At 32.5% G+C, this 12,524-nt stretch overlaps 1 protein-coding gene across 1 annotated transcript in view; it reads left to right on the forward strand.

The window, feature by feature from the left end:
• The window catches only part of LOC110992607, a 45,287-nt gene extending 33,088 nt beyond the window's left edge, over positions 1-12,199 (forward strand). Inside the window, exon 2 of the mRNA XM_022258489.2 lies at positions 11,184-12,199. Coding sequence (XP_022114181.2) covers positions 11,184-12,016 — 833 coding nt within the window. The 3' untranslated portion in view covers positions 12,017-12,199. The remainder of the gene's footprint in view (positions 1-11,183) is intronic.
• Positions 12,200-12,524: the final 325 nt, after the last annotated feature.

Below are 12,524 nucleotides of genomic sequence, written 5' to 3' on the forward strand. Positions count from 1 at the left end.
CTAATATGTATATAAAGAAGTCTATCACATAGCGCAGATCCTGACTGGATCTGAGCTTCTGAACACTGACACATCGTCAAACTAAAGAATCACGCGGGGCTTCCGTTCGATTGTGACAAAAAGTCCAAACGGTGGTTTATTTACTTGTTGACTGTCTGACTTTTGAATGAGCCAGTTGTGATCTGGAATTCAAGACTGACATGATGGTGTGCCAGGCTATCCAACATGTTGCTCGAGCACAGATTTCAACTGGAAAAATTCAGCTAATTGTCAAATATGTCAGTAAGAGGGCTCCAAGTCTCCCATAATTATCATGTGGATATTTCCAAAATATTTGTCACGCAGGCCTTGAGTTTAAGCAAATAAGTTTTTAGAAAAGTTTGACACTTCCCTGCTGCCTAGTTTCTCGGCCACAGAACTGCCTGATGGACAGCTATGGAGAGGTTCTATGTAAAAAGAAATAAAAATTACGAGTGAATTAAAACCGGTTAGAGCATCTAAGCCTATGGCGAGAACGTTTTTACAATACTAATTATATTATACGTAACATGGGTATTGCATTGAAGCGAACACAGGAATTATAAACGTATTATGAGAATTACAAAACTTGTATGCATAATGCACACAACGATGTGAAGATGTAATATAAAATACGTGATTTACAATATGATATAGTCTGTAGACACATTAATTGTTATTTAACTGGTAAATAGGCTTCGAAAGCGGAAATTTTTTTTATTTATAATATTTTAAAAAATCACCAGTGGCTCCACAAACTTTTAAAGATGAGATTTAGATATCAGTTTCATGGTCATGTCAATCCAATAGTCACTTATCAGCCTGGCTGCCTCCTGTTCTATAATTACAAATCATTGCGCTCTATTGCAATAATGATTTCATCAAATCCATCAAATTAGCCAATATCGTGGAAATGTACGTAACATCACGAATTATAGGGCATGTTACATGCTGTTTTTTGAATCGGTAAACCACAATATTAGTTGCGTTCCCAATTTGATAATTATTTTATTACACAATAGTTGACATGCCTGAGCTTGGCTTTGTTGGTAATAACACAATAAATTGTTATATAATATAAAAAATTTTCTTGCGATGTAAAAATCACTTATAGGCTCAAAATAACTTTATTCATATAGATAACTAAGTATATTATGAACGTCAACAGAAAAGATAAATTTAAATTTACTACCAGTTGTAATTGTCTAATTTTGTTTGAGAGTTTGTTGTAAAAACGAATATCATTTCCATATAAGGAGTAGTTTATCTTCTGGAGCCTGGTTCGTCGCGCGCTTAAATTAGTTATGTTTCCAGTAATTATACTGGTGAATACAAACAAAATTAATCACCATTTGTTTTCAAATCGTTGTAAAATTATATTTCATGTCCGCGTTTAACGAGTGTAATTAATGCATCTAATATAACTATTACAATATCTTATTAAACGTATATGGAAAACTGTCAGCGGCTGTCTAAAATTCAACTGCCAAAGTTTCTAAGTTCTGGGGTGAAATACTTTGGTAGGAAATGGTAGAATTGTAAAGAAATTTACAGATAGGCTGGAGTAATTTTTATCGCGCACTTAATTATAATTATAAGTAACCAAAAACACCTAATCAAAAAATCAAGTCAAATTAGTTACAGCCGTGGTCAATTAATTTGACTATTACTATAAGTATACTATGGTATCTTAACTACAATCAGATAATTATTAAAATATGTACATGAGATCTTAAGAAGGCGCAACGCTATCCAGATCCATACAATGCCATCTATCATCCATACAATCCATACATACGAGTAGCGTGGGAACGCCAAAGTATTGAAGAACTCGCAGTCCGTCATCATTCGCGAAGATAGTAGTACTACTTATCATCACTTTTATTCATTAGTATCTTTCCTTAAATAATATAGAACAAATATCAAACTAGTTGGCAACGTTACCTTTTACATTAAGCTACACCAAGGCAAAAAATATATAATATTAAAATGTATAACGTGCTCTAAAAATTAAATTTTTGCCGGCTTCATGCTGGTCCTTTCCCAACAGAAGGCAGTCCTTAAGACCGGGTGGTCCTTTCTGGTAATGCAAAGGTATATAATAACAAAACTGCATCTTATAATGCATCGATGTATGTATGTAGTGGACTCATTGCCACACTTAGCCTGCCTAGCTACTAAAAGCTCAGAACTTTCCTGAGCACTTCACAGGCTTTACGGAGCGACCTCACTGTTCCGAGGCTGTTCGTTGGGAAGTCAAATTATAAAGGAAATACAACTTCTTATTTGTACATAGTTTTATAACTTATGTGTTAAAAGTAACGTCTAAAACCATTGTATAACAGATAGCTATCTGTGTTTTACGATTGGGCGTATGCTATTTTACGGACTAGCTTTCACTCTATGTTAGTACAATGTCATTTACGACATAAAGATACGAAGTAACCTCAAAAAAATCTAAAAAGTCAGGTGCTGATTTCAAAGACCATTGGCGTGACGTAGTGTAAGTTATCTAAGAGTTCAAAGCTATTAATAATTTTCGTTGTATATTATATTTTGTAGCTATAATCCGCCTCATTAAAGAAAACAGCGCTATAACCCTTACATTTCTGTATCTATTTCTAGATCATTTTTTCTTAATTGGCACGTAGACGATCAGCCTTCATGCGTGGGCTCAAGATTGAGAAACATACGCTGCAGCCACATTACCATCACAACGTTTTTACTCGACATTAATACAAATAACAAGAAAAGTACATAGGTGATTTGGAAGTTAAAGAAAATAATAACTGAAAACATAATATTGAAGATAGCAGATTATAGATATCTATAGATTATAGGTATCTATATATTATATGTCAGAGCAATGGCGCTGCTTTCAGTAGCCATTGTCATTATAATAAATAAATAACATCAAAGTCAAAAAGTTAAAACCATTAAGAAGTTTATTTGATTTGTCATTTGGTCTGGTCTACAAATTAACAGACTATTTGATAATCTGTAAAAAATATTGCATTGCTGTTTTTTTATATCATACTAACGGCCCGTCCGGGCTTCGCACGGGTGGACATTTATTTTATAAACATTTTTTGTATGTTCATTAATATTGTAGAACATTTTTTTGTTCCATCATCAATGGTTTTTGCAGCGCATGCGATGAAAGAGGTTTTTTCACACCTTGGGTAACATTATTGTAGATTTAGTAGACTATTTTTTCTGGCAATTCAATAGTTGCAATAATGTAGCCTTTATTAATCAGTGAAAATGTAGTATACAAATGGTGAAAGAATTTTAAAAATCGGTCCAGTACTTTTTGAGCCAATTTGTTACAAACATACTTACATACAAATCTTTCCTCTCTATAATACTAGTATAGATTGGCTTATTCCAGAAACCTTTCATTGAAATAAAATATTAGGAAAAACACCAACTACGAATTGTAAACTGCATACATCCCAATTAGACGGCATAATGCCTAAACGGTAGACGTGACTAAAATAAAACCCAGATAAGCCAATACAATGCTCATTATTTACGGTAACCCAACGCTTTCTATTCACCTTTGACACAGTTTCAAAACCTTGTTTTTATATTAAAAATGTGTAAACATGTCAAAGGTTAGAAAAATACATAATCCGAATATTTATCATCCACTGTTACAAATATACGTAACTAATAGACTTATAATAATGTGTTGTGTAACAAGGAACTACTTTGGCGTGTGTTAATCGATTTCGAAAAAAAAATTTGGTTATAATAATCTATCTATGTTAATCACATTACCATTATGTTTTGAATTACATGCGATGGCAATTAAATGTCTCGAGAATTAATTTAAATTTATAATTGAAGTAAAAAATAATTGTCAAAGTGACTAACTTCGAATGCTAACTTCAGGGTTTTTTTGTGTCACTGTGCGCGCGAATCTTAATCATTTACTTACATCATTTTTCCTTAACGCGAAAAGAAGTATTACTTCAATTAAAAGTTTTTCTTTATTCGCTTATATGTATACAGTCTATAATATAATATAAGACATCTTAAATTCTATTGAGCAATTTAAGTAAAATAGTTTTTGAAAATTTAACTAGGTGGCAACACTTTATATGAAGGTTGATTGTAACTAAGTGTTCTTGCTGTCATTCATCTCATTACCAAATAAAAGTTATATTTGTGCTAATTACTATCGTTTCTTTGATAAACGACCCATAATCCTTCAGGTTATGGGCCCAGTAGATTCTGCAATTGAAAGTTTTAAGAAAAATAGCAAAGAAAAAGTTACAATCGTATTGTGAAGAAATTGACAAAATAACCTCAAAATGGATTCAATGCGGTCAATAAACTTAGAAAAATTTGATGGAAATAACTTTAGGCAATGGAAATTCCAGATAAAGTGTGCCCTAAAAGCAAAAGGGATTGATATTTCAGTGCCTAAACCGGCTGGAAATAATGTTGAATGGACAAAGAATGATGGCATGGCCATGTTTATTATAACATCTTCGATGGACTTCAAACAAATAACTTTAATAGAAAATTGTGAAACTGCTAAGGAAATAATGACAAAACTTGAATCAATATACGAACAGAAGAGTGAATTATGTAAAATGTTGATCCATGAAAAGTTTTACCAGTATAAAATGTCTACAAATGACAGTGTAGCTCAACACATTTCTAAAGTGGAATCATTGGCCAAGCAGTTAAAAGAAAGTGGCGAAAGTATTAGTGAAATGGCTGTGATAACAAAAATACTTGGAACACTGCCTCATAAGTATAGATCACTCCGTCAAGCGTGGATGTCTTTGGATCCAGAGCAACAGACTCTTGTCAATCTCACTGCTCGTTTGTTAGATGAAGAAGCTAGTTTACAGTGTGAAGAAGAACAAGAAACCGCTCTTCTTGTGGCTAAGAAAGGATGTAAAAATAGCCCAAAACAAACTGAGCTGAATAGAAATGCTAGTAATTCAAATCAAAATAAAAACAGTAAACACAGATTTGAATGTTATAATTGTGGGAAACGAGGACATTTTTCTCGAGAATGTCGTGCTCCAAAGAAATCCAAGTATAGAAAACCTCAACAGGAAGGTGCAGACTTGTTAGCGTTTAATGTAGAAACCAAATTCCATGAAGCTGAAGACAATGTGTGGATTTTAGACAGTGGTGCCTCTGCACATATGACCTATAGAAAGGAGTTCTTTGTAGAACTATTGGAATGTAACCAGAAATCATTGACATTAGGAAACAAACAATCAGTGGAAGTGGCTGGCATTGGCAAGGTGTTAATAAAGAGATGTGTCAATGGACAGTGGGAGAACAGTGAACTACATGATGTATTGTATGTTCCGAATTTGCGACGAAATCTGTTATCAGAAGGTGTGATAATGCGTAAATCATATATCATTATCAAGAAAGACTCTGGTGCATTCATTTACAAAGGAAATGACTTGGTAATGTGTGCAACAATAACAGAAAATAATTTATACGAATTGAAAATTAAAGCTGTGGTCTCAGATACATGTAACTTAGTTCAAAGTGATCAAAATAACATTAAAATGTGGCATGAAAGACTGGGACATGTTAACCTAAAACAAATCAAGAGTATGAGTGCTGATAATGTGGTAGAAGGCTTGAAACTGAATAACAGTGATAAAACTGATTTTGTTTGTGAAGCATGTGCATATGGAAAGCAGTGCAGATTTCCATTTCACAAATCTATACGAGGAGAACTACAGCCAGGTGACCTTGTATATAGTGATGTCTGTGGACCTATGAGTCATACATCTATCCAAGGTATGAGATACTTTATATTATTTAAGGATGCTGCTACAAGTTACAGGCATGTATATTTTGTCAAACATAAAAGTGATGTGATGGACATATTCATGAAATACAATGCTTTGATCAAAAATAAGTACATGCATAGTGTCAGAATATTGCATACTGATAATGGAAGAGAGTATGTGAATAAAACCTTCAATGACTATCTCAGCAAAGAAGGTATAATTCATGAGTGTACTGCGCCATATACACCAGAACAAAATGGGCGTGCTGAAAGAGAGAACCATACCATTGTGGAGAGTGCACGTTCAATGTTGTACGCAAGGGATGTGTCACTGGAATTATGGGCTGAGGCTGTGAATTGTGCAGTATATTTATTAAACCGGACTTCCTCCAGCCAAACTCCTAAGAAAACACCATTTGAATTATGGAACGGCATCAAACCTCATATAGGCCATGTGAAGGTGTTTGGAAGTATTGGATATGTCCATATTCCTAATCAGCTAAGAACTAAACTTGACAAAAAGAGTGAGAAAATGATACTAATTGGGTATGATAATAACAATTACAGGATGTTCAATCCAGAAACCAAAAAGGTTAAAATATCAAGAAATGTAATTTTTGAAGAACATAATGTTCCAGAGATAAGGAAGAATATTACACAAATATACATTGACGATGAAGTGAAGACATTAGGACAACAAAATCAAATGCAAGAAACAAATGTAGAGGATACTCTTGTGGAAACTTCATCATCAGAGAATGAAGATACCATGTTGAGTTGTAATAGTAATGACCCTACATATGAACCTTCTCAAGAATTAGATGATGATTTAATTCAAAGCAACATAAATTTGAGACCAAGGATTAATAGACGTTTTGAAGCAAACCTAATTGAACTGTCACTGCCACAAACGTATGCTGAAGCAATGAAAAGTCCACAAAGAAACGACTGGTTGAAAGCTATTGATGAAGAATTGCTTGCACATGAAGAGAATAATACTTGGACTCCAGTAGAGAGGTCTGGTCAACGTACGCTTACTACAAAGTGGGTTTTTGCTATAAAAAAGGATGAAAATGATCAGGTAAAACGGTTTAAAGCTCGTTTATGTGCACGCGGATTTAATCAAATAAAAGATATTGACTATCAAGAAATATTCTCTCCAACAACGAGATATGACTCTATAAGAATTATCCTTTCTATTGCAGCTAAATATAATTTAGAAATTCAACAGTTTGATGTAAAGACTGCTTTTTTGAACGGGTATTTGGAAGAGAATATTTTTATAGAAGTACCAGAAGGAATTTCATTTAAAAATGATTGTATCCTAAAACTTAATAAATCACTGTATGGACTTAAACAGGCGTCTCGTTGTTGGAATAGAAGATTCACTGAGTTTTTAATAAAATATGGTTTTGTGCAATCTCAGGCTGACAGTTGTGTTTATGTAGGTATTTTCAATGGGGTGAAAGTATTCATAATAATTTATGTTGATGATGCACTTGTAGTCTCTTCCAGTTCCTCAATGATTAAAAGAGTTATAGAATATTTGAAACAAACATTTAAAATAAAAGAATTAAAATTGAAATATTTTGTGGGAATGGAAATAGAGAGAGTAAATAATTGTATCTGTATTTATCAAAGAGATTACATTGAAAAATTAATAGAGAAGTTTTGTATGAGTGATTCAAATCCTGCCAGTACCCCTGCAGATGTAAATGTTGTTATTTCAAAGAAAATGGATGAAAATATTATTAATTTTCCATACAGAGAAGCTATAGGGTCCTTGTTATTTTTGAGCTCTGTTTCAAGGCCTGACATTTCTTTTGCTGTAAATGTTTTGAGTAGATATGTAAACGATCCAAGTCAACAACATGTAAATGCCATTAAACGTGTTATTAGATACTTAATAAATACTAAAGATTTATGTATATGTTATGGAGAAAGTAGTGATCTCACTGGCTATTCGGATTCAGATTTTGCAGGTGATGTAGATACGCGTAAGTCTACTACAGGTTATATTTTTAATATGAATGGGGGACCTATAACATGGTGTAGCCAGAAACAGAAGACTACTGCTCTCTCCACAACTGAAGCAGAATTTGTAGCTGCTTGTGAAGCTGCAAAAGAGATATTATGGTTACAGCAATTATTATTAGATTTAGGTGAAAATATTACATCTGTTCCATTGTATGTTGATAATCAGAGTGCAATTAAGTTAATTAGCAATCCTGTTTATCATAAGAAAACCAAACACATAGATGTGAAATTTAATTTTATAAGGGAAAAGGTTGAGTTGGGTGTAATTAAACTAAATTATATTCCTAGTAACAGTCAATTAGCAGATATGTTAACTAAAGCGTTACCAACTCAAGCTTTTATCTATTTAAGAGATCACATTTTGTTTTCCTTTTCACAACTCTAATTTCAGTAGGAGTTTATTGTTTTTTTATATTTGTACCTAGTTTAAATTTTAGTGGGAGTATTGAGCAATTTAAGTAAAATAGTTTTTGAAAATTTAACTAGGTGGCAACACTTTATATGAAGGTTGATTGTAACTAAGTGTTCTTGCTGTCATTCATCTCATTACCAAATAAAAGTTATATTTGTGCTAATTACTATCGTTTCTTTGATAAACGACCCATAATCCTTCAAATTCCAATATTATTCAATAAAAACTATTAATTTGTGCTAACAAGCACACACATTTTTGAGTCAGTAATTTTGTTTTTTATGTCATTATTATAATATTACACTGTTATGCAGTATCTACATATACTTATACATTTTTTTGTTTTCTAGTAATTGTAGCTATTCTATTAGAATATTTGTTAAATATCCGTCAATTATTTTTTATGCTACAAGGAAATTATTATTACACTGAGGTGTCATTAAACATATCTATTAAATACAATTACCGTCGTTACCAACGGAAACCACAGACTATGTAATTATTAGCACAGACTACGTTTTCTTGTGTTTTTTAAATCTTTCCATAACTCCATAAATAAAAGATTATTAAATATAATAAGTTTTCGATTTTTCTTTGAATTTATTACTGAAGCTTCAATTATTTTCTTTTAGTGCCCGAATACAAAAATATATCAATTAGTAAGAACTAGAATATTATAAAGAGCTAAAGCTCTTTATTATTTAAAATGAGCTTAAAGTAGTAAAAAGTCACAGAGCGCACGGGGCTAACTCATTTCAGTAAGTTTAATACTTTTTGAGCCGAAACAAGCAATTTGCAAGTAGACTTAAATATTTTATTAGTGGTTGCCTGGAAGAGATCGCTCGAAAGCGATAAGGCCGCCGTTAAGTGTTAACAAATAAAAATAAATTTATTATTTTGTCATGAATAAAGTTTTTATTATTGTTTACTAGCTTATTTACTACTAGGAATGTCTAATAAGTCGCACTACATTTTTTTTTATCATTTAAGTTTCATTAGTTTTCTTAATTTTTTTTAATTTCCTTTCAGATGATTAAATACACACTTGCATTCATAATCTTATCAATATACAGATTATACTTTACAGTTTACAACAAATATACATTTTTAAATTCGTAACATTAGGTTAGTAGAATGTCCGACATTAGTCAATTTAATCAAAATTAAAAAAATAAAACTACAAGCATTGAAAAATTATTGATTTCAAGTAGGTAACGGAACAACAGACATTACTATAGACCGGAACATATGTATATATAATATACACGTACACTTCGCAAAGAAATGTCAATTGTCAAAAACTAAAAGTGAAATTTAAACATTTGTATATGCGACTCAATTAACATAACTCACACATTAAACATGTTATTACCACATAAAATAAACGTAGTTTTATTTCCTTGAACATGTGTACCAACAAAAAATAAACTTGTGCACAAACAAGATGTTGAACACGGAAACAATTTCTAAGCCTCGCTTTTCCCGGTTACCTCACATACATTAGTTATTCGACCAGGAAGAATTGTTGCTACCTACTTAGACATGTCTCGTTACATATGACGCCGAGACCATAACTTATAGTTATTATTCACTTCTGAAGTCTATACTTTTCAAATACCATACTAATCTTGATTAAACGTAGGTGGCAAGTACTGATTGAAATTGAAAAATTACTTGTTTATAGTCTATTGAAGCTGTAATGTAAATGTAATTATATAAAACTTAGAACTAACCTTAGTAATTTTATAAAACATGCTAGGAAATATCATTGGTGCATCATACCATATAGGTAACATCTACGTTACATTAGAATGTAATTCGTTGTTTCTTGTGAATATTAGGAAATTTATTAGCTTGCATCAATGATTCAAATTCAAATTCAAAAATCATTATTATTATTATTGTAGGTAACATAATGTACACTTATGAACGTTAAAAAAGAAATATACAATGAATGTTTCTAATTTTACATTTACTGCCAGTTCTGAAATCAAGGGCGTAGAATAGTGCCCAGCCTGTTTTATAAAATTAATAAGTTTAGTTCCGGTTTATATATAATAACATTTACATTACAGCTTTCTTAGACTATACTGGACAAGGAATTCGTCAATTCCAATCAGTACTTGGCATCTGCAGGAAATCAAACTTTAGTTGCGTCGTGTGAATTTTTACAATTTGTTATGGCATATATAAATATGCCTCAGGATGCCTTTAGGAGGCGACATCCACTGCCGTAACTATTCCTAACTTCAGCAAACTAAATTCTCGAAAAGGGAACACACGACACCAATACATTGGTCAATAATAATGTACTCGATAGATTATCAACCATTTTTAATTGTCCGTTGATTGAACTGACAAAAGCCCTGCTTTATGTCTGTATGTAAGAGATAGTCTTTTTGTAAATATTTGGATAGATTATTGTTTAACTTTGTATTATTTGTGGGTGTATCTATTATTTTGTATGTGACATAAATGTATATAGCTTTTTAGCTTTGTTAGTGTGTTTTTTTAAAGAGGTTATTTTTATGAATCAAATCAAATACTTAAATAACACTATTTTACAAATAATGTATTATCAGTACATTGTTTGTTATCACGTACGTGTATATTTAATACCACCAAGTGCAATAGTATCGCAATAATGAGGTCTTATACATAATGCATCGGATATGCAATGCTTCATCAAATTTCTAATACACATACTCGTAAATCTAACAAAAAACAAGTTTCAAGATTTGTATTCCGCCCATTTGTGTAAAAAATAACCTTGGATTTAGTTTTTACTTGAACCTCACTTTCCATTTCACACCACAATACGATCCCACGTAAAAAATAGATTGGTCTACCAATAATACAAAAAAAATGTTTAAAATATAATAGGAATATTGAATAACATTTATATCAATTATATAAACAGTATTTTTCTTGTTTCAGATAATTCCGGAGACCTCAAAGCTGATTCATCTGATACTATATCAGAGACACTTCTCCCACCATCAAATCTAAGGAGACGATCCAGCAATTTTGCAAGAGAACCTGACCACTCCATTGAAGTTTTTGGTGATTCGCAGAACTTCTTCCCATCATTTGCCAATCTATTCGAGCCAAGACAGCAAAATAACTATAAATTGGGTTTCGGAAGCCAAGAAGCAGCTTTCAGCCAACGGCCAAACTCCTACAGATCCTTACTGAACTATCCACTGTTTGGGGGGTACAGAGCGTTAGAAAACTTCGCCAAGCAAAGTACTCCAGCAGCTGAACCCCTAGTCGAAGCCAGTTCCAGCGTCCTCGGCTCTGGAAACTTTGGCATCATAAGAGGAGGAACGTTCTTCGCCCAGAATGATGAAGATGACTTCAGCGATAGCCTGTCCTACTACAACAATGGCCACGGTAGACCGTCACTGAATCTTGGCTACATAGCAAATCCAAGGCCCAATTACAATCACGACCAGTTCGCTAACTTCAAAGACTTCGCCGATATAAACACACCATCGAATTCAGACTATTCTCACTTCGTTGTAGTGTACGCGAATAAAAACGCTACACTGGACGAGGTGAGTGAAGAAACAAGACAAGTGGTCTCGAAACCTAAGAATATAATTGAAACATTGGAGCAACTCGATACGACGGCTCCACCAAAATTATCTAAATCGAAAGCGAAATTGGCAGCGACGAAACAAAAGATGCAATCAAAAAAAGAGCAATGGAAAAAGGCGAAACTTTCGATAAAACACGACCCAGAGGAACCGTTATTAGCGTTAAGTTAAATGTAGTTACAAAAAGACTTGTTGCGTAAGTGTTATAATAAGTTAAGGTTTGCAACATTTTATCAAAGACGTGATGAATGCTCACTATCTAAGTTAATGTGTAGATTATAGTGTGTACAGTTGAATGTCGCTAAATTTAAGGGAGTGATTGTGAATATAAATTAAAATTTAAGTACTATTAAACAGAGTTTATTTTAAAAATACCCATTTAATCCATACAATATTAAGCGCTTCATTTTTAAAACGTTAAAAAGGGCTGGCGAGTCGGTTAGGTCTTTATTTGGATGAATGCACTGGTCTTAAGAGCTATTACAAAGCATATTTATGCATTAGATAGTCTTCCTAATATAATTAAGCAAGCAAATACAACATATTAGTTCAGATAAATAAATGTGTCTTGTTAAAAGCATGCATTAACTTCATAAATATGGCACAAAAATGTTATGGTGGTACAATATAAACATTGCATATTCTGCCACACATTATGTCGTGGAAATTTGTCTAAAAG

This window comes from Pieris rapae, chromosome 9 (assembly GCF_905147795.1).
Source record: "Pieris rapae chromosome 9, ilPieRapa1.1, whole genome shotgun sequence".
Taxonomy (NCBI): Eukaryota; Metazoa; Arthropoda; class Insecta; order Lepidoptera; family Pieridae; genus Pieris; species Pieris rapae.